The 24,945-nt window shown below is 44.5% G+C and overlaps 3 protein-coding genes across 5 annotated transcripts in view; 1 reads left to right on the top strand and 2 right to left on the bottom strand.

Annotated features, from left to right (window-relative positions):
* Positions 1–9,849: 9,849 nt before the first annotated feature.
* On the bottom strand, positions 9,850–16,537 carry LOC134439269 (zinc finger protein 883-like). Of its 3 annotated transcripts, none has more exons than XM_063189167.1 (5): positions 16,468–16,537; positions 14,201–14,740; positions 12,744–12,808; positions 12,300–12,423; positions 9,850–11,584 (listed from the first exon to the last, which is right to left on the bottom strand). In XM_063189167.1, the coding sequence occupies exons 1-5, from the start codon at positions 16,499–16,501 to the stop codon at positions 10,233–10,235; spliced, it is 2,115 nt and encodes a 704-aa protein (XP_063045237.1). In that variant the 5' UTR covers positions 16,502–16,537; the 3' UTR covers positions 9,850–10,232. The 3 variants fall into 3 exon arrangements, with proteins under 3 accessions (XP_063045237.1, XP_063045238.1, XP_063045239.1); XM_063189168.1 differs by lacking the exon at positions 16,468–16,537 and adding an exon at positions 15,384–15,402; XM_063189169.1 differs by lacking the exons at positions 14,201–14,740; positions 16,468–16,537 and having other exon boundaries at positions 12,744–13,391.
* Positions 16,538–20,553: 4,016 nt separating this feature from the next.
* On the top strand, positions 20,554–23,250 carry atp6v0e1 (ATPase H+ transporting V0 subunit e1). The gene is made up of 4 exons (XM_063189114.1): positions 20,554–20,822; positions 21,431–21,478; positions 22,540–22,653; positions 22,927–23,250. The coding sequence occupies exons 1-3, from the start codon at positions 20,719–20,721 to the stop codon at positions 22,631–22,633; spliced, it is 246 nt and encodes an 81-aa protein (XP_063045184.1). The 5' UTR covers positions 20,554–20,718; the 3' UTR covers positions 22,634–22,653; positions 22,927–23,250.
* Positions 23,251–24,429: 1,179 nt separating this feature from the next.
* LOC134439206 (thiosulfate sulfurtransferase/rhodanese-like domain-containing protein 2) overlaps positions 24,430–24,945 on the bottom strand; it is a 10,658-nt gene continuing 10,142 nt past the window's right edge. Inside the window, exon 9 of the mRNA XM_063189091.1 lies at positions 24,430–24,905. Coding sequence (XP_063045161.1) covers positions 24,667–24,905 — 239 coding nt within the window. The 3' untranslated portion in view covers positions 24,430–24,666. The remainder of the gene's footprint in view (positions 24,906–24,945) is intronic.

Here is a 24,945-nt window from a genome sequence, read left to right as displayed (position 1 = left end):
CAGATATTAACATACACAAACTGGAAAGTTGGTTCGCAATGAGAACCGCAAATTACTTGGTTTTTCTCTGCGAACCGAGATGACAACGTGGGCGTCAGCAGGTTCATCCGGGTATCAGTCACGTGCAGTAAAAGTTCGGAGCCCGGTATGAACAAGGGCGGTTCGCAGGTAATCACTTAAGTGCCGAACGCAACTGGTGCGGGCACCGACACCGACTCCGTTCTGGTCGGCTTGAATCCCCTACGAGAGCTGTACTATGAACACAAATCAGGATTTCCCCATGCAATTAAGGCCTATATTGAAGGCCTATACCATAAGCTTATAAAAACCCATCCTCATGTGCCCTGAATATAACTTAAGTGCATTGGAAATGTGTTTTCTAAGATTTCTTTACAGAATGTCATATTTCATGTGAAGCTGCATAACATAAAAATTAAATTGAGGGCCGGATAAAAAGTTCTCAAGGGCCTCAAATGGCCCTTGAGACATAGGTTCCCTACGACAGAACACACCAGTCCTGTCATGGTTCTCTCTGAACACCTGAGGGTCTTTCCAATATGCAGCCTCCCGTCCTTGACCTGTTCTCGTGACTTCTCGTTTCAACACCCCTCGGGGGAGAAAAAGTACCCCGCTGTCAGCCTTGCCACAACCACTTTTGGGGAACTAGTCTTCAATCACCATTCTGACAGCAAATGAGGAAATGACAGTAGGATTGCACTTATGCCAGATACTGAAATGAACATCTGTCGTCAGTGAGGTCATCGTGAGGCCACAGGTGTGCAAGGAGGATGGGAGCTAGGATATTAACTCCAGGGGTGTACAAAGAAGCTTGTTCAGGAGCAGACCAGGTTCAGTTAAGAGGCAAATCATTCTAATGGAAGAGATTGGAGTTCTCATTTACTTAAAGGTTTACTCTTCAACCAGCTTCTTAGTATATAAGCCCCTTGTCTGTCATCTCTGACAGAAAGCGAGCTGGATAGGTGAAGATGGTCAGTGTGATGGCGCAGGAACCTGAAAATCTGCACAGCATGCTCACCGAACAAAATGCCAAAGCAATTTGGTTTAGGTGAGCGCCATCAACATGCTTTGCTTTGACTCTGTGCTAGGGTTTGACATTAACCTTTTGCTCATTGGCCTGCGTGGCTAGTGGTCTCAGGCTTTCTACCAGCCAGTCTCGTCAGTAAAACCATGCATCTATGCTCAGAAAATTAAGTGATAAAAAAGACCATCTATGAACATAGTGTGATGAATGAAACTACCTTAGAAACTTTCTTGTACTTAAATTTAATAAGAGGCAAAAACAGTATGGTACGGAGATATACCCCAAGAACAAGTTAAAGTAAACCAACTGAATTGACTAGTGAGACTAAAATCATTACTCGCCACAGCCAAGTCTTTACCACTTTTGGCCGGTTTGGCAGGTGCCAATGTCAAGCCCTGGTCTTTGCCATCATAATTTTAGGCCACACGATGGACAGGCTGCATAAGACTAACAAGGTGTCTAGAGTAGTGCAATGAATTTTGTGTTGTGGGTCGTGAATACAATTTGGTATATTCTCTAAAAGCCAACAGTGTTCACTGTTTCATGAAACGACTAAGGCCACTGCTAGGCCCCCTGCTGCCCCCTACAGGCCTGATGGGAGAAGACAATCCCTACCCTAAGCAGCGTAATTCTTAAAGGATAACTTCTGCCAATTTCAATAAGCTGTCGTATTGCTCGCGCTACCCTTGACTTGTCAGTATACGGTGATGCATTTTTCGAGTCAGCCCTTTCCGAGATCTGAGCTAATCTAATGGGGGCAGATTTGGTTTACATTCAATTTTTTGTTAACGTAGGTGTAGAATGATGTCGTAATCACGTGGTTACGTCACGCAAGTCAGTCAGCCTACGGACACGGACGTAAACTGCATGTCTGTAATGTTGTGGACTTAGTTAATAAAACTTCTGAAATGATACCTGCCTCTGTGCCATTCTACATGGTGTCAGAAGTGAAACGACTTAACGACCGTCCGTTTCGTACTCTACATAGTCAGGTAAAGTGTTGATTAAGTTAGATGCGTTCATATCTTTGTTAGTGTGTGCGACACAGCGAACATTAGCAAACATGGCTGATGGCTTCCGTCGTCCGGACCCGCTCGTATTCGACGACAAAATTGCGGATAACTGGAGAATATTTGAACAAGAATATGATATCTTCATTGCGGCTGCCCACAGTGACAAGCCCGACCGAACGAAAGCCTACATACTCCTCAATCTGGCAGGAAGTGAGGCTATCGAAAGGGGAACGCACGTTCACTTATGCACCTGTCAAGTAGATGGAGAGGGAGTCGAGATCCGCCCAGCCGAGTCCGGGAGGATCCAGAGTGTTTGAAGCGAAATTCAGATGCCTCTGCAGTCCACAGGCAAATATCACAATGGAGAGACACGCATTCAACACAAGGAACCAAAAAACCGGTGAGACCATAGAGGCTTATGTAAGCGCACTCCGAAACAAGGCTAAAACGTGTGACTTTGGAACTTTGCATGATGATTTAATTCGTGACCGGCTTGTTTGTGGCATTAGCTCAGATAGCGTGAGGAAGATACTGCTGAGGAGAGTCCGATCTTACAATGCTGAAAGCTATCAAGATATGCCAAATCAATGAACAAACTGAACAGCATAACTAAAACTGCTTGCAACAACGCCACGCAGCTCAACAAATGTGGATGCAATACGTCAGGACCGCAGAATGCAAAAGACAGCTAGTAGTAGTAGCAAGCAATACAAAGACCATGCCAGAGTGCAAAACATAAACTGCACCAACTGTGGCCATGAACACCCAGCGAAAAAGGAACTTTGTTTGGCATATGGGAAGCAATGCAATTACTGCAAAAAGCTAAACCACTTCAAGAGTCACTGCAGGTCAGCAGCTAGAAACAAGCAGTACAAGGCAGTCAACCAAATAGCACATGCAGACTCAGACAGCAGCGGCGAGGACTGTGAATCGTTCGACATCGATGGGCTCTCGCCAGGCGGAAATGAAGTAAACACGTTGTCTGATGATGGTGTTAAGGACGAAATACACTGCAACATAAAGGTCAATGGCAAGACACTCAAACTGAAAGTAGACACTGTTGCAAAGTGTAATGTTCTCTCCCTGGATACATTGCTGTACTTGAAAAACACTGAAAAAATAAACAAAGACAACAAGGCGAGGCTCGTGGCCTATGGAGGCACAGTGATACACACTGAGGGGACTGTGTTGTTGAAGTGCCAGACAAGCGACCAAAGGTTCTACGACCTGCGTTTCCACGTCGTAAATGGTAAAGTGCAGCCTCTGCTAGGGCTGCCGGACTGCCTGAAGATGGACCTCATGACCCTGGGAGACCAAGTTTTCCAGGTGAATGTAGCCGGACAGAGCTCTTCTCAAAAGTGGTTCGACGACTATGCTGAGCTGTTCAACGACGAACTCGGCTCACTCCCAGTGACCTACCACATGAAACTGGACCAGGAAGTCACACCTGTCATTCGCCCACCTCGCCGCGTTCCAGTTGCAATGATGGACAAAGTGAAAGCAGAGCTGGAAAACATGGTGAAACAAGGAGTCATCACACCCATCTCAGAACCTACCGAATGGGTTTCCTCAATGGTGGCCACACACAAAAAAGACACTGACAAGATCCGGGTATGTATTGACCCAAGAGACCTAAATGAAGCCTTAATGCGCCCCCACCATCCCATGCGCACGGTTGAGGAAGTTGCCGCCCAAATGTCTGGCGCGTCCGTGTTTTCAGTGCTTGATGCAAGAGCTCCTTTTGGCAAGTCAAACTGGGACCAAGCATCGTCATTCCTCACCACTTTTGCCACTCCATTCGGGAGATATCGCTACCTGAGAATGCCGTATGGTCTCAACGCGGCGTCAGAGGTCTTTCAGAGATCCATGGAGCAAATATTTGCTGGCCTCCCATGTGCAATAATAGTTGATGACATCATCGTGGGAGGGCGAGACCTCCAAGAACATGACGAGAACCTAAAAAAAGTGCTTGACAGGGCACGCAAAGTGAGACTGAGGCTGAACCCCAAAAATGCAGATTCCAACTGAAGGAAGTCAGCTACGTTGGCCATATCTTCACTGAGCAGGGGCTGAAACCTGATCCAACAAAAAATCCAGGCGATCACAGACATCCCGCCACCCCAGGATAAAGCTGCTCTGCAACGCTTCCTGGGGTATGATGATAAATTATCTTGCCAAATTCATTCCAAACCACAGCAACATCGCAGCACCCCTCCACCAGCTCCTGCATAAGGACATAGCGTGGACCTGGACTGAACAACAACAAAAAGCATTCGACACTCTGAAACAGCTTGTGACATCACCTCCAGTGCTGCGTTACTATGATGTGCAAGCACCAGTCACTCTCACATGTGACGCTTCGCAGTATGGCCTTGGTGGTGCGTGCCTCCAGAACGGCAGTCCTGTTGCCTATGCCTCTCGCACGCTCACTGAAACAGAAAAAAAATATGCACAAATTGAAAAAGAGCTGCTCGCTGTCATCTTTACCTGTTTCAAGTTTTACGACTACATATACGGAAAGCCAGTGACTGTGGAGACAGATCACCAGCCCCTGGTCTCTATACTGAAAAAAACCCTTCACACGGCGCCTGCGCGTCTACAACGCATGATGCTGAAACTACACAAGTTCAACCTCACGCTGGTTTTACAAGAAGGGAAAGGAACTGCACGTAGCAGACACGCTATCACGTGCACCGAGGAACACCACAGCCTCACATGCCACCGAACTGGAGGATTTTGAGGTAATGACTGTGCAGCACATCTCATCCAGCCGTCTGGAAGAACTACGCACACACACAGCAACAGACAGCTCCCTGCAGGCCTGAGCAAACATCATCAAGTATGGATGGCCAGATAGGTTGCACCAGGTACCAGACACAGTGAAAGATTTCTTCCCATTCCGAGATGAGCTATGTATAGAAGATGGAATAATAATGAAAGGCACAAGAACAGTGATTCCACAAACACTGCACAAGGAATATCTCACGCTGCTTCACAAAGGACACCCCGGTGCTGAGGCGATCAAAAGGCGAGCACGCAACATCGTTTTCTGGACTACAATGGTGAGAGACATTGACGAATCTGCACAGTCATGCCGCATTTGCACTGCCCTAAAACCACATCAGCAAAAAGAGCCGATGCAGCTACACACTGTTCAGAGCTCCGTGGTCAACAGTGGCGACAGACCTGTTCGAATGGAACAGCCAGCACTACCTTGTGCTGGTAGACTCCTATTCAGGATGGTTTGAACTGGATCCTATCAAGAAGATCACATCACAGTGCGTAATTAACAAGCTGAAACGCCACTTCTCTGTTCATGGAGTTCCCCATAAGTTGTTGTCAGACTGCGGAACGCAGTACACAAGCCAAACATTCAAAGACTTTGCCAAACACTGGGATTTCGATCATGTAACCAGCAGTCCCGAGTATCACCAATCAAATGGACTGGCAGAAAGGGCCGTACGAAGTGCAAAACGTTTGCTGGAAACATCAAAGAGGGACGGCACCGACCTGTTCCTCAATCTTCTGAGCATCAGAAACATCCCACGAGATGGCACGCTGGGCTCACCTGCACAAAGACTCATGTCCAGAGAAACACGCACAAATATGCCAATCAGCAAGCACCTGCTTAAGCCAAAGTCAAAGAATGCCGAGTTGATCCACACCCACCTGTCAAAGAAGAGAGAAGCACAAAAAAGATTCTATAACCGTGGCAGCCGGCCACTCCCCCCACTCCAAAGCTCCCAAGTAGTACGCCTACAAACAGAGAAAGGACATGACAAAATTGGCATCATCAAAAGAGTCACAGCCGAACCACGGTCATACCTGGTGGAATCAGGAGGCAAGGAATACCGCAGGAACCGGCGACACCTACTGCCAGTCACAGAGCCACCACCAACAGAACAAGAGCCACCAACAGACCCACCACTAGAGGGGACCAGTGGTGAGACTGTGCCCAGTCTCCCCGCATCTCCTCCCAGACAGCCTGTTGTGCACACTGAGCACACACCTGACCATGTCGGGGAGTCATCTCTTCCAACGGCTCCTCAACCCTCCCCGGCCCGTTCCAGGTTTGGCAGGCTCCTAAAGCCTAACCCCAAGTACAATGACTAAAAACAAAGACAAAAGAAGAAATGCAGTGAATGAAAAAAAAAGCAATTCTGTTGTGTCCCTACACAGATTCTGTTTTGTGTTAGTCAATGACATTTATGTTTTTATACTAATGCTATTCTGTTCTCCCTTTACAGGTTCTGTTTGGTGTTATTTGATTACACTGGTGTATTCATACTAGTTTGTGTTGTTTTGGATAGCTTATGTTTGATAAGTGGCCTGTAAACCAAACTTTAGTTAATTTGAAATCACATCTCTTACATGGGGTTATTGAAAGCTATTTTGCTAATGGTTTAATTCATCAGGGTAGAACCCCTCTTGCAGGAATGTCATGTTTTTGCCTACCATGGTTCTATACTAAAGAAGAGGGATGTAGAATGATGTCGTAATCACGTGGTTACGTCACGCAAGTCAGTCAGCCTACGGACACGGACGTAAACTGCATGTCTGTAATGTTGTGGACTTAGTTAATAAAACTTCTGAAATGATACCTGCCTCTGTGCCATTCTACAGTAGGCCTACTCCAAATACCGCTATCCCAAATGGTTTCGCTGTTTGTTAGTTGTCTGCTGATGTTGCATAAACTTTTGGATGTTTTTGGGAATAAATCAAGATGTTTTTTGAAATGTAAACATACACCTGTTGAAGAACAAAGGTACTGACAAGTCCAGGGTAGTGTGAGCATTACAACTGCCACGTTTTGGTGGTATGGACATTTTAACTCACCCGAAATGAAAAACCCCATTGAAAATGAATGGGATTTTATTTCTGGTGAGTTAGAATTAAATTGGCGAGTTAGCACCAAAACATGGCATGGAAATCTACAAAGTATTGAAGAGTGAAGTGTGGGTCACCAGATCAAACAAAGACAGCTGACGGGAAAGCATCAAGGATATCTGGGCTTCCATAACTCCCCAACACATCATGGGAGTGATTGAACATTGACAAGTATTGAACATTGACATGTTATGTAGAAAGTAGGCCTACCGAATTTCAACTGATTTGATGTGACCCGAATTTTTTCTTTTTTTTTCTGAAGAAAATTGTGATTTCATTACAATATTCTTATAATTTGAATTCATCAATTCATCATTTTTTTGGAGCTGGAAGGCCAAAATATGTGAAAAATAAACAATTTAATGATTGGGATAGTTTAAAATGTGGGCAATGCATGTATAAAATCCATGAAAGTTAAACATTATTGATGGAATTATGGAAATAAATAAACTTTTTAATGATATTCTGATTATATGGCCAGGATCTGTATGTGCTACCTGTCAGCTTACTCGTATATTACTCAGACTCTTTGCACTGTACTTATCTGGGGTTTCACCTGAACACTAAGGAGATGTGGCAGTAGGCACCCTATTTAACGAATACACACACCAGACACTGGACAAACAGCGACATGCAAAGGGCATCCACCACTAAGCATCCCTGCTGAGGTACGGTGATCTATTTACAACCAGGCGCTTTAGTGCCCAAACTGTTTCTGCTACCTGCTGAAACCCCCTTTGGGATCTGAGAATATTTTCGCAACACCCATATTCGATGCGCCACACAGTTTTTGTTTAATATTATGTATTATTATTATATATATTAAATTAAATTAGTGGTGGGCCGTTGTTGGCGTTAATGTGCTGCGATAATGTGAGACTCTTATCGTGCGATAAATAAAATATCGCACGTTAATCTATTCTCAAAATATTGGTGTGGGCGTTAGGTATGCACGTCACCATAGCGTTTATTTGACAGATGCTTTCAGACTGCGCTCCAGTCGCTTCTCCTCTCCACCTCTTGCTTCAGCAGACCTAGAGTTCTACTAAATATGAACAGTGTTTGCATGCTGAAAACATTAATCTCTCTGCAGTGGTAGGTGTTGTGTGAGTGCTTTTTCACAAGTGGTAGACTAAAGAGACGTTATTGTTTAAGGTGAACATAGAGAGACATTATTGTGTGTGAGTAAGCTACCAGCCCGACATAGCCTATATTTCCTCACGCATTGCATGGAACACATAGCCTTAACAACTTCCAGAAATCTTGCCTGTGCCATAATTGCAAAACATTCCGTGTGATATGCATTTTGAAGATTGTCAAACTGAAACTGTCAATATCTACTCTCACTGAATGTTTGTGTTGCAATCGCGCACATTTGCGACTCAGTGAGATATTCTCATGTCAAACGGTAATAATCCTCGCGGTTGTCGCGCTTGATTTATTTTTATTTTACTTTTGCAAACTGAATTCCTTTCGAGTTGTAACTCCTCTGGCGTTCTGACTCTGAAAACAATTGTCAGGTTTAGGCCAAATCGCCGTGTGCCAGTGCTGCAGGTTCTAGATAGCGAGTAGCCTGGCTCTGCTGAGGGCTGCTGTCCCTGCTGCGCGCAGAGCTCCTCCCTCTCTTAAAGGAGCCACCGCTCTTTATAACAGTCAGTGGCAGATTCTCATTATCTCTCTCTCTCTCTCTCTCTCTCTCTCTCTCTCTCTCTCTCTCTCTCTCTCTCTCTCTCTCCATTAGAAATGCTGAATTGTTGAGGTAATTTTGTTTAAATAGCCTAAATGTTTGATAGATTTATCTGTATTTGCCTCTACAATTTATAGCGCTGTTCATTTTGAAATTTCAGTATCTTACAACTGTAAATGCTTCCTAATATATTGGACACACTTAACACATATTGCAGTGATTTTTTTCATCACCAAGTATCAACATAACCATTTTTTGAAGATGAGATGCATTTTGGAAAAAAAATATCTCAAGAAACCCCAAGGTTTTTTTCGGCATTATTTTGCTAGCGTGCCTATTCTGAATGAGCCATTTTGATATAGATTAATCTAGATTAATCTAGATTAATTTAATAATTACAGTGAGATTAATCTAGATTAAAAAAATTAATCTATGCCCACGCCTAAATTAAATATATACTATATATACTATTGCCACATTTTATTTTGACAAATGTGTCCTTACAGTATGTACATTACATACAGTGCTATTATACCTCTGGTTTCAAGGGCACTCTACAGCATACACAGCTGCCAAGGCGTTCTATTGGAGGAGGACAGTCTTGCCACAATGACGGCAAAGTGCATTCTCTATGCCGCAAGGGTGTAGCTCCATCATAAGAGTAACTATGATAAAACGGCCAGCTTGCCGTTAGGATCTGTGTACTGTGCAGGAAATGGTCAAAAAAGGTACTGCAACTATGCTGCTCATTGAAACTGGGCTGCCTGTTGCCAAATATGATCTTTTCATGAAAGTTTAGTGACTAATAATCTAATATTTTCTAGTATGGCCCAAGTACAGTAATTTTTGCAGCTAAAAATGTATATTTCTTGAGATTTAAAATGGAAATAAACAACTAAAAATCTTACACAGTGCACCTGTAAGTATAACAAAAAGGAACGCATAATGAATAAGTCACCTACCAGTTGAGCTGCTGAAATAAATACATTATTGAAAAATATCTTTTTGTGTAAAATCATGCCAGTATAAGATTATCAGTTTACTGGCCCTGCCTGTCCTAAATTAGTTGAGAATGTGTAGCATGTGAGATTGTAAATGTGTTCATATGGCGTTCAAGGTTCCATCTTATGAATGTTTTGAAAATGACAGCATTTTGATTGTCTTCACAAAATGCCAAGTGTCAATAAGTGTAAATGTAAATAAGGCTTCAAACACCGAACAAAAGACTGATAATTCTAACTGAGTTCAGGTCAGTTTAAGATCAGATACATGTAAATCAATAATTCAAATTATTACAATATCACAAAGTGAATGAACAAAATCTACTTTAATCATAAATAACATGACATCGCCGCTTTGTAAAATTGTTGCAATTGAAAATACAATACAACACATTCTTATCATATAAAATATAACAGATTTAATACCTTCTTGGCAATTGGCATGTCCACCTTCGCCTTAATGAGACATGGGTCTTGATCAGCAAAAGTGATTAGGGCTTTTTCCTGTCAGAGCACTGCTGTCTCTTACAATCACAAGACATGAGGGAACGTCATTTCCACTATGTACGGCCTCTCTCCGGTGTGAGTGCGCTGGTGTAGTTTTACATTTCCATTTGTAATGAAACTCTTGCCACACTGAGTGCAGTGATACAGCCTTTGTACTGTGTGTGCATGCGTTGGTGTAATTTTAAAGATATCTTTTGAATGAAACTCTTGCCACACTGAATGCAGTGATACGGCCTCTCTCCTGTGTGAATGTGCTGGTGTAATTTTAAATGGTACTCTCTAGTGAAGCTCTTGCCACACTGAATGCAGTGATACCATCTCTCTCCTGTGTGAGTGCGGTGGTGTAATTTTAAATTTCCATTTGTAATGAAACTCTTGCCACACCGAGTGCAGTGATACGGCCTCTCTCCTGTGTGAGTGCGTTGATGTGTTTTTAAATGTGCCTCTCTAGTGAAACTCTTGCCACACTGAATGCAGAGATAAGGCCTCTCTCCTGTGTGAGTACGCTGGTGCCGTTTTAAATCATGCCCTCTAATAAAGCTCCTGCCACACTGAGTACAGGGGTACGGCCTCTCTCTTGTGTGAGTGCACTGGCGTCGTTGAAAAGATCCATCTGTAATTAAACTTTTGCGACACTGAGTGCAACGATACGGCCTCTGTCCTCTGTGACTGCGCTGGTGTATTTTTAGATTTCCATTTGTAACAAAACTCTTGCCACACTGAGTGCAGTGATACGGCCTCTCTCCTGTGTGAATACTCTGGTGTAATTTTAAACTTCCATTTGTAACGAAACTCTTGCCACACTGAGTGCAACGATACGGCCTCTGTCCTGTGTGAACACGCTGGTGTAATGTTAAACTTCCCTTTGTAATGAAACTCTTGCCACACTGAGTGCAGTGATACGGCCTCTCTCCTGTGTGAATACGCTGGTGTACTTTTAAATTGTCCAGTCTAGGGAAACTCTTGCCACACTGAGTGCAGAGATACGGCCTCTCTCCTGTGTGAGTACGCTGGTGTCGGTTTAAATGTCCCTCCCTGGTGAAACTCTTGCCACACTGAGTGCAACGATACGGCCTCTGTCCTGTGTGGGAGCGTTGTAGTTTTAAGCGTTCCTCTTGACTGACGCTCTGGCCAGGGTCAGTGTAGTGCGGTTTCTTCTCTGCTGTGAGAGTGTGCTGGTGTGTTGCCTGAGTTTGTGCTCTTCGCTGCTCTGAAGAAGGCTGTAAGTCTGGTGTGTACTCTGTAGAAGACTGTGTGTCTGGTATGTATTCCCATGCTGTGGGCTGTTGAGAAGGTAACAGAGTCTCTGATCTGATCTCTCCAGACCTCAGCAGACGTACATACTCGTCTGGGTGACTCCTCTTCACATGTTTTTGCAGGTAAATCTGAGCCGTGAAGGAGAACGGGCACAGAGAGCAGGAGAACACCTGAGACGCCCTAGACATCTCTGGAGACAAGAGAGGAAGAGGAAAACAAGGCTAGAAATGAAGAAACTTAAACAACATTTTTCCGGTTAGCATTTCCTCAAGTGGTAGCACTTTATAATTATAACAAGTCAAACAGGCAGACAACGTGTTGCTTATTGATGTAAATGAATGAAAATTCAATGTAATGCAAAAAATGGCGGTGAAGATCGTGCTTTGGCCGATTTAAAGAATGCGTTTCAGACGGACGGACGGACATACCCTCTTACAGAGATGCTGGGACGCATCTTAAAACCAGCCAAGGTTTGCTTGGTCTTGGGAAGGTGGGGGTAGATGCTCTGCAATCAACTTCACCAGAAACAGTGTCTTAACGCTACGCGGCCGACCCGGGTTCGATTCCGGCTCGGGTCCTTTGCCGACCCTTCCCCATTTCTCTCTCCCAAACGTTTCCTGTCTCTCTCTCAAACTGTCCTGTCACTTATAAAAGTCTAAAAAAAGGAATGATCATACTCAGATTCTATTTGTCTAAAATATGTTCACTATGTTCATAGCGTTTATCTTCCTTTAGCACTTCATCTACAGAGCTCAGACATATCTCATAGTAAGTAAAGAATACTGACAACAAAAATGGATAGTAGAAATTCGGACTGGCTAGTGACTCGGGAAAACTACTAGCCACATAGGCCAGTGAGCAAAACAGCCGATATCAACAAGCCCTGATTAATACACATGTATTACCAGGTGTCTTTGCTGTGGCGTTTTGCTCTACGTCTCTCTGTCCATCTAAACTCTCCAGTCCGGCTCTCTGTCCATCGAAACTCTCCAGTACGTCTCTCTGCCTGCCCGACTCTGTGCCGCACACCTGTGGAACAGAAAGAGAACACCATGACAAACTGCCGTTAGTATAGTAGTCATATTATGTCTCTCTGCCTGCCCGACTCAAACTCCCATCTAGTGAGGCCCACAAGCTTCAGTTGGGTGTGACTTTCTCTCAGTAGTTGCCATTTGACTAAACAAAAAAACAAAAAAACCCAGAGGCCCTGAGCGTACTTGAGTGTGTGTGTGTGTCTAGCTGTGTGTGTGTGTGTCTAGCTGTGTGTGTGTGTGCACCTGAGGTGTTGTGTGTGTGTGTGCGTGTACCTGAGGTAGTGTGTGTGTGTGTGGGTGTATGTGTGTGTGTACCTGAGGTAGTGTGTGTCTCCAAGGACTAGCAGTGTGTCCAGCAGGAGGCCCGAAAAACTGAGAGGCTGGAAGAGGAAAACACAACATCGTCATCATCACCGTCAACAATATAACCATCATCATCATCACCATGACCATCACCACCATCTAGCTAGAGACAATATGTCTGAATTCCACTGAAATAGACTTCTGGTCCAAATGAAGCTACCATTATCGTCATCATCTAGCTGCCTTCTAGTCCACCTTCATCATCCTCATCATCACCATAAAGCCCGATTGGGAAACTCCAACTCCCATTGTCATTGTAACACAGCACTCCACAGCCAACAAGTGAACACTGCACACAACGCTGCATTTATGCCTCACCCCTGCAAGGGGCAGCCCTCAATGGCGCCTCAAGGGAGCAGTGCGGCAGGACGGTACCATGCTCAGGGTACCTCAGTCATGGAGGAGGATGGGGGAGAGCACTGGTGAATTACTCCCCCCACCAACCTGGCAGGTCGGGACTCGAACCGCCAACCTTTGGGTTACAAGTCTGACACCCTAACCACTTATCCATGATTGCCCATCATCATCCTCATCCTCAGTTAACTTATCTAGTTATGTCTTTATAGCTCTATAACATCGTCGTCAGTCATCTAAGTGCGTTCCAATATGCGACCTTGCTTCCTCCACTTGTGCTTGTGGCCTCGTACCAGGCAGGAATGTGTCATGAATCATGATGATATCACTGACAACAACAGCATTATATTTCAATATCTTGGAAAAGCTCAAATGTAAAGTCATTTTCTCATTTGCAAATGGCATGGTGAATGAAAAACAGTCCCCCAAAAGTTGTTGTGGCTAGGCTGACAGCTCGGAAACTTTATTGTTTTCTCCACGGAGGAGGGGCCAGGAGGTGGGGCAAGGCCACAAGCACAAGTTGAGGGCGCGAGGTCGCATATTGGAATGCACCCCTAGTCATGTGTGTCTATCTAGGGTTAGGCACATGTTAGGGGTGTAAATAATCAATATGTATCAATGCATTGATTCTACAGCCATCGATCAAAACGAATTGTATCGTATCGTGGGGCATACTTCTTATCTATCAAAAATAATCTGAACGCTGCCTTTAGAAATCGATATCAAATCATATCGTCATGGAAGCTGGGCTTTTTTAGCCTGGCCTTGCCCTCTGAGTGAGACAACACCTTCAGCATTGCTACTAGTCAGGTCAAGAGTAATGCAAGTACTTTCTGAGTTCCCGAAAAAAACGGGAACTCTTCCCACTTTGTCGGGACGCATACAACCATTAGCAAACCAAGGGAGGCGGGTCAACCATGCTGTTTGGGAAATGTTAATTGTTATGCTCTTGGTCAGATCAGGTCTCGAAGAGATTTGAAAGTCGATGATAATCAGGCTGGTGATTTACAACCCTAGTAGCTGTGCGTGCGTGCATGCGTGTGTGTGTGCGCAACCTTGCCATGGTCTCTTCTTCGAGATGGGTGTCCAATCTTCAGAGTCACTAGTGTCTGGTGTGTGTGTGTGTGAGCTCTCAACGCCAGGCGAGTGTGTGTGACCAGGCGGAGATGATGTCCACTCTTCTATCTCGCCGCTGCCTGGAGTGTGTGTGTGTGTGTGACCCGACCACGGTCTCTCTGAGCTGAGCGTCCAATCTTCTGAGTCGCTGGTGTCTGGAGTGTGTGTGAGTGAGTGATCTAGCGGTGCTCTCTCCATGCTGGGTGACCTCTCCACCTCTGCTGGCGGTGGTCTCTCCAAGTTGTGTGTGTGTGTGTGTCCTGACCATGGTCTCTCTAATGTGTGTGTGTGTGAGTGATCTTGTGGTGGTCCCTCCTCGCTGGGTCTCTCCTCCTCCTCCTCCTCCTCCTCCTCTTCCTCTTCCTCCTCGCTCGACTCCCAGTCGTCCTCTGAGTCACTCGGATCCCATGTGGGCGTGCCCAGTGGACTGATGGCCCCGCCCCTCCTGCTCATGAACGCTGGAGTAGGACACCGCTGACCTGAGAGAGAGAGAGAGAGAGAGAGAGAGAGAGAGAGAGAGAGAAAGATAGAGAAAGAGAGAGAGAGAGAGAGAGAGCTTTTGCAGCTGCTTTTTTTGTTTTGTTTTTGCTGCTTTTCCATACAAAGTAGTATCACCTTGAATGCCTTGTAACTTCAGTGATCATTTATGAGGGAAACATCTATGTATCGTTTGTGTTATTTATTTTCTTCCTATATTTTATCTTATTTTTGTTGTTTCCTTCCTGATGTAGTACATATGTACCACAGAAACAATACAATGTAGCCTATGTTATGTTTGCCGCCACGCTGTATGGCTGATATTTGTAATTGTCAATGATTAATTGAAAAAGACCCCAGGAAGAATAGCTAATGCTGAAAGCAAAAGCTAATGGGGCTCTAATAAAATAAATACAAATAAAAACAAATAATCAAACAAACCTGCAATATTTTGTGAATTAATGTCTAATGGCACAGCTTGGCTGTGTATGACTATGTACCGTCACAGGTCCATGCATCACCTAGATAGAATGCACAGGTGACATAGGTGTCTACAATGTGTGTTACCTATGGATAGCAAGTGTGTGTGTGTGTGTGTGTGTGTGTGTGTGTGTGTGTGTGTGTGTGTGTGTGTGTGTGTGTTACCTATGGATATCAAGTACAGGTGTGTGTGTGTGTGTGTGTGTGTGTGTTACCTATGGATATCAAGTACAGGTGTGTGTGTGTGTGTTACCTATGGATATCAAGTACAGGTGTGTGTGTGTGTGTGTGTTACCTATGGATATTAAGTACAGGTGTGTGTGTTACCTATGGATATCAAGTACAGGTGTGTGTGTGTGTGTGTGTGTGTGTGTGTGTGTGTGTGTGTGTGTGTGTGTGTGTTACCTATGGATATCAAGTACAGGTGTGTGTGTGTGTGTGTGTGTGTGTGTGTGTGTGTTACCTATGGATATCAAGTACAGGTGTGTGTGTGTGTGTGTGTGTGTTACCTATGGATATCAAGTACAGGTGTGTGTGTGTGTGTGTGTGTGTGTGTGTGTGTGTGTTACCTATGGATATCAAGTACAGGTGTGTGTGTGTATGTGTGTGTGTGTGTTACCTATGGATATCAAGTACAGGTGTGTGTGTGTGTGTGTGTGTGTGTGTTTGTTACCTATGGATATCAAATACAGGTGTGTGTGTGTGTGTGTGTTACCTATGGATATTAAGTACAGGTGTGTGTGTGTGTGTGTGTGTTACCTACGGATAGCAAGAGCAGGTGTGTGTGTGTGTGTGTGTGTTACCTATGGATATCAAGTACAGGTGTGTGTGTGTGTGTGTGTGTGTGTGTGTGTGTGTGTGTGTGTGTGTGTGTGTGTGTGTGTGTGTGTGTGTGTGTGTTACCTATGGATATCAAGTACAGGTGTGTGTGTGTGTGTGTGTGTGTGTGTGTGTGTGTGTGTGTTACCTATGGATATCAAGTACAGGTGTGTGTGTGTGTGTGTGTGTGTGTGTGTGTGTGTGTGTGTGTGTGTGTGTGTGTGTGTGTGTGTGTGTTACCTATGGATATCAAGTACAGGTGTGTGTGTGTGTGTGTGTGTGTGTGTGTGTGTGTGTGTGTGTGTGTGTGTTACCTATGGATATCAAGTACAGGTGTGTGTGTGTGTGTGTGTGTTACCTATGGATATCAAGTACAGGTGTGTGTGTGTGTGTGTGTGTGTGTGTGTGTGTGTGTGTGTGTGTGTGTTACCTATGGATATTAAGTACAGGTGTGTCCTCTTCATGTTCCTGTAGCCTTCCTTCTCCCACTTGGGCAGCAGAGTCCATTCGGCCTCACTGAAGTACTCTCTCAGCTCAGCCAGGGAATCCTGGGGGGATCACACACACACACACACACACACACACACACAAAGACACACTTGCGCGCACACACACACACACACAACACTTGCGCGCACACACACACACACACACACACACACAAAGACACACTTGCGCGCGCACACACACACACGCACGCACACACACACACACACACACACACTTGCACGCGCGCGCACACATACACACACAAAGACACACTTGCGTACGTGCGCACACACACACACACACACAAATGTTAGTTCAAGAGGGAAAGCTTGCTTGCGCATCCGTCAAAGCCTGTTTTAGCTCACACATTCTCAAGTCACATGGCCCTCCCGTTTTACACTGATAAGAGCGCAGGCTCGTCTGTGTTGGTGTGTATAATGAATGAGTGCATTGTAATGCATTTACTGTATATTTGAGCATAATGGAGTGTGTGTGTGTGTTTTATTTTCTGCGTAACTGCACAAGATGTCATACAATATTTTGATAGCTAGTAACTACAGTGTATTGTGATTGTGATTGCGACTGACCTCGTCAGAAGAAGTCATGGCTGTGAACAAGTGAAGTTCAGACCCTGCAGTCAACGGAGACGGAAAGGAAAGTTTTAAACCTCTTATTACTGTGAAAGTGCACTGTGTAGGATGGTGGACAGAGTAGGTAAGTCTTGTGAAAAGTGCAATTTTCCCAGTCATAATACATACTTTGAATTTTATGGTGGTGGTAAAAGTATTCATGAAAAAGGTGACATTGGTCAAAGGACAACTCTTCCAGCTCACACTGCAGCCTACTCGTCTTGCCACCTGTCCAGGGTTTTCTGATTGTCCAGGATTTTAATGACCTGACCAGGCATACAAAAATACTTTCCTGGACAATGAATGAAGGGTATCATTTCGTACAAGCAAAAATGTCGATTGAGTTTGAAATTTCCAGGATTTTTAACAGAGGTAGCAACCCTACACTGTAGCTTACACCAACAACATTGACAAGAACAATAGAACATGCCATGTTCACAGGGCCGCGTTAACCCTCGCCGGGGCCCGGTGCAGATGCAATCCGGGGCCCCTACACCACATTATAATGAGCCATAGCCTATTTAAAACGCATGAAACAACCCAGGCTACACGTTCTACTCCAACACAAAAAAGGGTGCGCGGAACCCCCTGCTGAATTCACCAGTCGCAACGCAAGCCATTGGAAGGCTAGCCAGCTGACAGGGAGGAGATTCTGTGCACTACCGTTTAGCAGAGTAAACGTCGGCTCAGCTAGAACTACCAAACAGAAGCACAACCAAAAGTCTCTTATTTTTGCTACGTTGCTGCCGACCAATTTGTCGAATCAAAACCGTCGTGGGAAACACGTGTTAATTAATGTAACTTCCAATGGCCTTGGAAAGACTGGCTGTCTGTCAAAGGAAAGTAGCCTACTCAGCTGTCGCTTGGCGCGAGGAAGGGGAATCCCCTTAGCAGCGAACCACAGCAAAGTGAAGCTGTCACGAAATCCCCTCAAAATGTACCATATAGGCTACCAATTAAGAAGTCAGCGGTTTTCATCTAGATGGTGCATTACAATGCAATAGTGTGCAATCATTACAGTAGATTACGGTGCAAACTCGTAGGCCAAATGTTTAGATGTGGATGTATCACGCAAGTTTTTTCCCCTCCCAGATAAGAGCCACTTGCTAACTGAACAATCCGCGAGTGGTACCCAGGCATGTTTTAACTGAACACAAAGCCGAACGCAAAGATTTACGCTGACAGAGCATCAACATTAGACCTATTACAGTTCTTTAGGGAAATGGCCATAACATTGCTTTAGGAAAATGCGACTAGCCTATATCATTTTAGTGTTTGCTAGATTGGCTTGCCCTGTTGTTGTCAGACTGTCAGAACTTTGAGTGCTGGTTGGTGCACTTGCTACGTAGCATTATTGTGAACACTTTTTAAAAAAACACCTCAGAAGTGGTCCTCGCCGCGCCATGCAAGACTTTTGTTTCGCGAATGCAGTTGGGTGCGTGATTTATTTCCCCATGTTTTAACAATAGAATAAGATAAAGTTAGGTTGGTGTGCTGTGCTGTTTGCTTAGCTTAGGCCTACATGATTGCACAAGTCCGCGATCGCTATGCAACAATTATTACAAAAAGCGATTATAACACTGAAATTACAAAAATGGATAACGTTGCCAACCTTCTCTTCAATGCGTTAATCCATGCCGGGCTGAACTTCATCCGTACAATCTGAAGCAAGTGCTGACGCAGAGTTTCTCACATCTTTTTTAGACAGTAGCCCATCATCAAACTATAAAATTATTGACCACCGTTTTCACTGGTGGCACACAACCAGAAGCATCTGACTGAAATGATAAGTTCCGACCTCCGATTCCTGCGTGCATGCAGAGGCGATTCTAGGCTCAGTAGGGAGGCCAAGCGAAAATTAAAAAGAAAGAACACTTGTAACAAATCGCCACTACTGTTCCCCAGCTACAGTCTTGGGGGGCCCAAGCTGCCTGTCTAGCCTGGTGACAAGATATGCATATGCGCCTCTGCTTGCCTACGGATGGCGAAATGCGTCAAAATATCGTTTCATATTTTCCAATCTCTCTGATCTCACGACGTCCGGGGCCCCCTCTAGTGGCGGGGCCCGGTGCTGCAGCACCGGTTGCACCATAGGATAACGCGGCCCTGCATGTTCATCTGAAATTATTGCACGTTTCTTGTGACTGTGCACTCGTTAAAATATGTTCACAAATTTGAGAATAAGGCATTTTCTATATTACACGACTATGCTACATAATTGTTTGTCAATGTCAACAGGTAAGCCGATCCCTAAAATATCAGCTAGCTAGCGCTAGCGACCAGCGCAATACAAACTCAATGGATCGTGCTAATCTTTACATCTCCTGTTATGTTAGCCATAGCTAGCGATCCATCAATTTCGTAATTCTGTAACTGTAACAGACACTCTAGTTAGATAAATTGCCACGACAGCTAGACACAGTATCACTGATATCAATGTCACCCACCTTTATCGGTAAAATGTGACTGAAACTGACGAAATGTGTAGATGTTATGTGGTTTTCTCTCTCCTCTGATGACGGTTTACAGGCGAACTGTCAAGTGAACAGCTGAGACAGTTGCTAGGGAGTGTTGCCAGATGGAAATCGCACCAAAACTTCAAAAGGATCTTTTTGGGGGGGAATTATCATACAAGAACCAAATAGTTGTTTCAAAGCTTCTAAATCAACGGAATGACAACTCTGAAACTACATGTGTACACGTAGGCCTGGCAACATGTTTTGTTTAACCATACAGAGGACAAATGGGCAGAATATGACACAAAATGCGACAATTATAACACATCTGGCAACAGTGAAGTGAAGTGAACGAGCTGTCTACTGTTGCGGTGGCTTATTTTCTTCCGGCCAGAAAAAAGGCGATGTTGGTTATTTAATATTGTTATTGGGTAATTTTAAACCCACATTTACTTTAGAGTGTGGACACATTATTTGATTGAATTCAACATTTTGATTATCTCACAGAGCACAAGATGACCTCCGTCACAGATACCTCTCGGCATTTTTGCTATGCATTACTGTTGCATCTAAAAGTTGCCTGAAATGTGAATAAATATGTTTTTTATTGCCCCATAAAATGATATGATCAGCTGGTCACAGTTTTTTTTTTTTTTTTAGCGCTTCATGCAGTTCAGTATGTTCACCGCTAGAGAGTGCTCAACGACCATAGTCTGCAGAGCCGTATCTTACTCTGATAGTCTGAGGGTTAAGTTTTTACTTGTTTTGCAAAATAAACACTTATCTGTTCCAATAAGCCGACTCGTTCTTTTGAAAACTGCAAACTGTGATGTTGTATTTCAGTATAGTTCAAAGTCAGTCCGTCAACCTCTATTCTCACAAGTGCGTGGTTTGCAGCACACTGACACACGCCACTTGACAATTACGAATTCAGCTGTGACTGATCATGTGACCCACTTCCTCGTTTGGCAGCTGGCTGGCTGCTGACTGCTGTTGTGGCTTTTTAACTTCGCGGCTTTGTCACTACAGCCCGTTGTTGTGGAGAACCATAACGCACCACTGTGGACTTTTTTTTTCTAATTTAACACTTTCAAAGACAACAAAAAAATGTTGGAGCTGAGTTTTGTGATTCCCGTGGCGGTGATGACTATTTTCTGGGGTCTAGTCGGCGGTGTTGTGCCTTGGTTCATCCCGAAAGGTCCCAATCGAGGGTGAGTTGACATGCACTGTTCACAACACGAACCAAGTTCGCCCAAGCTCTACTAGCAGAGTGTGTCTACTAGGCTAATATGCAAACAACTTGGTGAAACTTATTTGGATATCGGCTGCATGCATGTCTAATTTGTTTTTCGAGTGAAGCAGAAAGTTTGTGAGTGGGGTTGAATCAGGTGTTTTAGACGGTTCATGGTCATCCCTTTTAATTTAGTGCACAATTGAAGCAACCAGCCATGAATGAAGCCATGAAACCACACATAAAGAGAACTATATAAATGTCTTTCAGTTGTGATCTTCAGTCACATCGACCCCCGCTGTGCTAGTGTCCAGTGGAACGTCCAGCTGGAAATGGGCCTATCGACTCTCGTGTCCCCCCCCCCCCCCCCCCCCCTCTCTGTGTTGGAAAATGTAACTCCTAGCTATTAGTCCAGACCAGCTATAAGTTCCATTATTATCACTATACATGTAGCAGACCAGACAGTGATGTGGGCACACACCATTCATTGTTTATTAGTCATTTATTTCTCTCTCTCTCTCTCTCTCTCTCTCTCTCTCTCTCTCTCTCTCTCTCTCTCTCTCTCTATCTCTCTCTCCCCTCCTCCAGGGTTATTGTCACCATGCTGGTTCTAACGGCAGTGTCCTGCTATCTCTTGTGAGTATGAGCATCCCAAAAATGTGTCACCATGGTGTGTGTGTGTGTGTGTGTGTGTGTGTGTGTGTGTGTGTGTACGATCATACGTGTGTGTGTGTGTGTGTGTGTGTGTGTGTGTGTGTGTGTGTGTGTGGGTCTGAGCCTGTGTAGAGACTGGACTTATTATCTGTTTATCATCAATCTTGCCAATCTACAGGACTTTTTCCAATACTGTTTGGATCTGTAATCCTTCCCTGTGTGACGATCCAAATAAAAGTACTAAACTGTGTGTGTGTGTATCACCATGGTGTGTGTGTGTGTGTGTGAGAGAGTGAGAATGAGTGTGTGCAGTGCTCCCTCTGTGTGCCACTCTGCTGCCCTCAGCCATTCCATTAGAACTACCATCATCATCATCATCATCATGGCGTGGAAATGGCCAACACGTCCCCAACTCTACTACTACTATGAAGAACTCAATAAGGCCCCAATAACAATGTTTGTTGTCTGTCACCATGTGTGTAGAGAGAGAGAGAGAGAGAGAGAGAGAGAGAGAGAGAGAGAGAGAGAGAGAGAGAGAGAAAGCGCTTATGTGTGTGAGTGGGTGCTGTGAGCGTTCTTTCGGCCCACAGTGTAGTAGAGCTACAGCAGAGGATAATGCAACACGAGCTGCTCTCACACACATCAATAATTCACCCCACAGGGGTGTGTGTGAATAATTGACTCCTCTGGTGAGCAGTCTGGTGTGCAGTTGGCTCCTGATGGGGGACTGTGCCCCCTGCTGGTCAGAGTGTGTTGATGTATAATTAAACAGGACCTCGTTAGGACTCTAATTAAACAGGACCTCCTTAAGACCCTAATTAAGTACATTTGCAATGCCTACTTTGGCCACAATTATACACACTCTACCTTTTAATCTCTTAGATAAGCAAGGATTTTGACCTTATTGTGATTGTGTGTTGACAGGCCTTTACATCTACGTTATCCCTGGCTGTACTTTTGCTGCTGCTGTTTATAACAATGTAATTGATTACCGGTATATTGTTTTAATGTTGCCCTCTGCTGGTTGTACCCGTGTATTGCAGCTGGTTGATTGCCATTCTGGCCCAGCTGAACCCGCTGTTTGGACCAGCCCTGAAGAATGACATCATCTGGTACCTGCAATACCATTGGCCATGAGGGTCACATGACCTTTACAGGTGAGAACATGAATGGCACTAGGAACATGCTGTAGAATACTGCCAGGATTCTGAAACAGTCAGATGGATAGTGCACACAGTACAGGCGCATGCTAAAGAGCCAAGCAGACGTGTTGAATACCAAAACTGTACATCTCACACAGCTGGAAGAAGTAGCAATATTGGATACAGGCGCTGTATTTCACTAACCACAGGGGACGCATCACATGCTGTAGTATGCGATGAAGGCTTTACATCACTAACGGTAGCTGTGTGTGTGTGTGTGTGTTTTAGGGTGATGGTGTTCCGTCCTGTGCAACAGACCAAACTCCTCTACTACTTCGTGAAAACTGAAGATCTGTGTGTGTGTGCGTGCGCAAACGTTTGAACCGGTAATGGATGTGACCATTTGATTTTGTTCCACAGAAACACTGTTTGGTTTTGGCTCCAAAGTGGTGTGTGTGTAAGATATGACTGCTGTGTGTGTGTGTGTGTGTGTGAGTGTGTGTGTGTGTGTGTGTGTGTGTGTGTGTGTGTGTGTGTGTGTGAGAAGATGAAAAAAAAGTGAATGTATTAAGTTATACTCTTCATGCTGACAATAAAATGTCTACAAATATGTATCTGACCTTTGTGTGTTTTTTTTTCTTATCTATATTTGTGGGAGTTTTGTATCTTTATTTGTGACAGGACGGTTAGAGAGGCGACAGGAAGTGAGTGGGGACAGAGATGGGGGAGGATCAGCAAATGACATCCGGCCGGAATCGAACCCGGGTCGCCGGTGTAGCAGCTGAGTGCCCAGCCGTTGATTGAGCCATCTTGTGTTGTATACAGCCTAGTGAAATGTCTTGTGTTGTATACAGCCTAGTGAAATGTCTTGTGTTGTATACAGCCTAGTGAAATGTCTTGTGTTGTATACAGCCTAGTGAAATGTCTAAAATGGTGTGTGTGTGTTGTATGTGCGTGTATTTGGTCAAGACGAGATTTCGGGGAACAAGTTCAATATAATTTGTTGTTCATCAAGTCATTTACACCCATGTTACATAGGTTGCTAAATCTTGAGTCAAAAACCTTGCTTGGTGTGATGTTGGACAGTAATCTCAGCTTCAATGCTCACATTAAAAACCTAAATCTGCTAAAGTTAGGGGTTTTGTATGTAAACAGGATTTGGAGAAGCTAATCCATGCGTTTATTACCTGTAGAGTTGACTATTGCAATGCCCTACTCATAGGTCTACCCTAAAGGTCACTCAGGCAGGTGCAACTAATCCAAAATGCTGCAGCAAGAACTCTGAATAAAACAAAGAAAAGAGACCACATCAATTAAGTACTAGGGTAATTGCACTGGCTACCAGTGAGATTTAGAATTGAGTTCAAAACTCTTCTGATAGTTGATAAGTCACTGAATGGCTTAGGCCCTAAATATGTTGTAAATATGCTTGAGCAATATCATCCTATTGGATGTCTTAGGTCTTCCGAATCTCCTCTACTGGTTGTGCCTAGGGTCAGGTCTAAACAGGGTGAAATGGCATTTAGTCATTATGCTGCAAAATGCTGGAACCAACTTTGGTGATAGTTAATTACACACTATAACACAATATCGTTATTTTTTTCTCTTCTCTTTTCTGTACTCTTTAGCACATTAAATGACAGAAATACATAAGTACAGATCTGTAGCCTAGGGGCCCATCCTATCTTAATCCGGCCCAGCCCATAGCTGACGGCAATAAGCCATGTGCCATAGGGTGTGCTGTACATGTGTGCCTGCATTTGAAAAGAAGGGATGAGCGCTTACCTTACATCAAAATATGAAAATCAATTTCAAACTTTATTAAAATTTACAGCAAAACACACAAGAGGGTCTTGGTGGAAAGGCGATAGTGAGCATGTCTGTTAGTGCATAGGCTAAGTGTTTGTGTGCGCAATTGGTTGTGTTTATGTATGTGTGTGTGTGTGTGTGTGGGCGCGTCATCTCTTTGGAAAATGAGTTATACAGTACACTCACTCCTGATTGTGTGTGTGTGTGTGTGTGTGTGTGTCATGAGTCTTTGGGGATGCGTGGTCGTGTGTCGGTGCATTCACACTCCTCTCTGTGTGTGTGTGTTTGTGTGTGTGCGTGGTGGTGGCGTGTGTGTGTGTCCTGTTTCCTCTGGCATGTGGGGCAGCAGGCAGTGAGTCCCTTCTCTCTGCAGCTCACACAGCTGAGGACCAGCTGACAACACACACCTGCACAGCACAACGCATACTGGTCCCACGGAGCTCCGCAATACCTGCACTCTACACACACACACACACACACACACACACACACACACAC

This window comes from Engraulis encrasicolus, chromosome 22 (genome assembly GCF_034702125.1).
Source record: "Engraulis encrasicolus isolate BLACKSEA-1 chromosome 22, IST_EnEncr_1.0, whole genome shotgun sequence".
Classification (NCBI taxonomy): domain Eukaryota; kingdom Metazoa; phylum Chordata; class Actinopteri; order Clupeiformes; family Engraulidae; genus Engraulis; species Engraulis encrasicolus.
This window is presented reverse-complemented; position numbering and strand designations above follow the sequence as displayed.

Bases quoted from the DNA above. Each gene is read 5' to 3' on its own strand.
- LOC134439269 (XM_063189167.1), bottom strand. From the start codon at position 16,501: ATGAAGAGGACACACCTGTACTTAATATCCATAG. The intron at 14,741-16,467 runs GTAACACACACA...TCTCTCTCTCAG, and splicing joins CCTGTACTTAATATCCATAG to GTCAGCGGTGTCCTACTCCA. The intron at 11,585-12,299 runs GTAATACATGTG...TCTTGTCTCCAG, and splicing joins CGCCACAGCAAAGACACCTG to AGATGTCTAGGGCGTCTCAG.
- atp6v0e1 (XM_063189114.1), top strand. From the start codon at position 20,719: ATGTTGGAGCTGAGTTTTGTGATTCCCGTGGCGGTGATGACTATTTTC. The intron at 20,823-21,430 runs GTGAGTTGACAT...CCCCTCCTCCAG, and splicing joins CCGAAAGGTCCCAATCGAGG to GGTTATTGTCACCATGCTGG. The intron at 21,479-22,539 runs GTGAGTATGAGC...CGTGTATTGCAG, and splicing joins GCAGTGTCCTGCTATCTCTT to CTGGTTGATTGCCATTCTGG.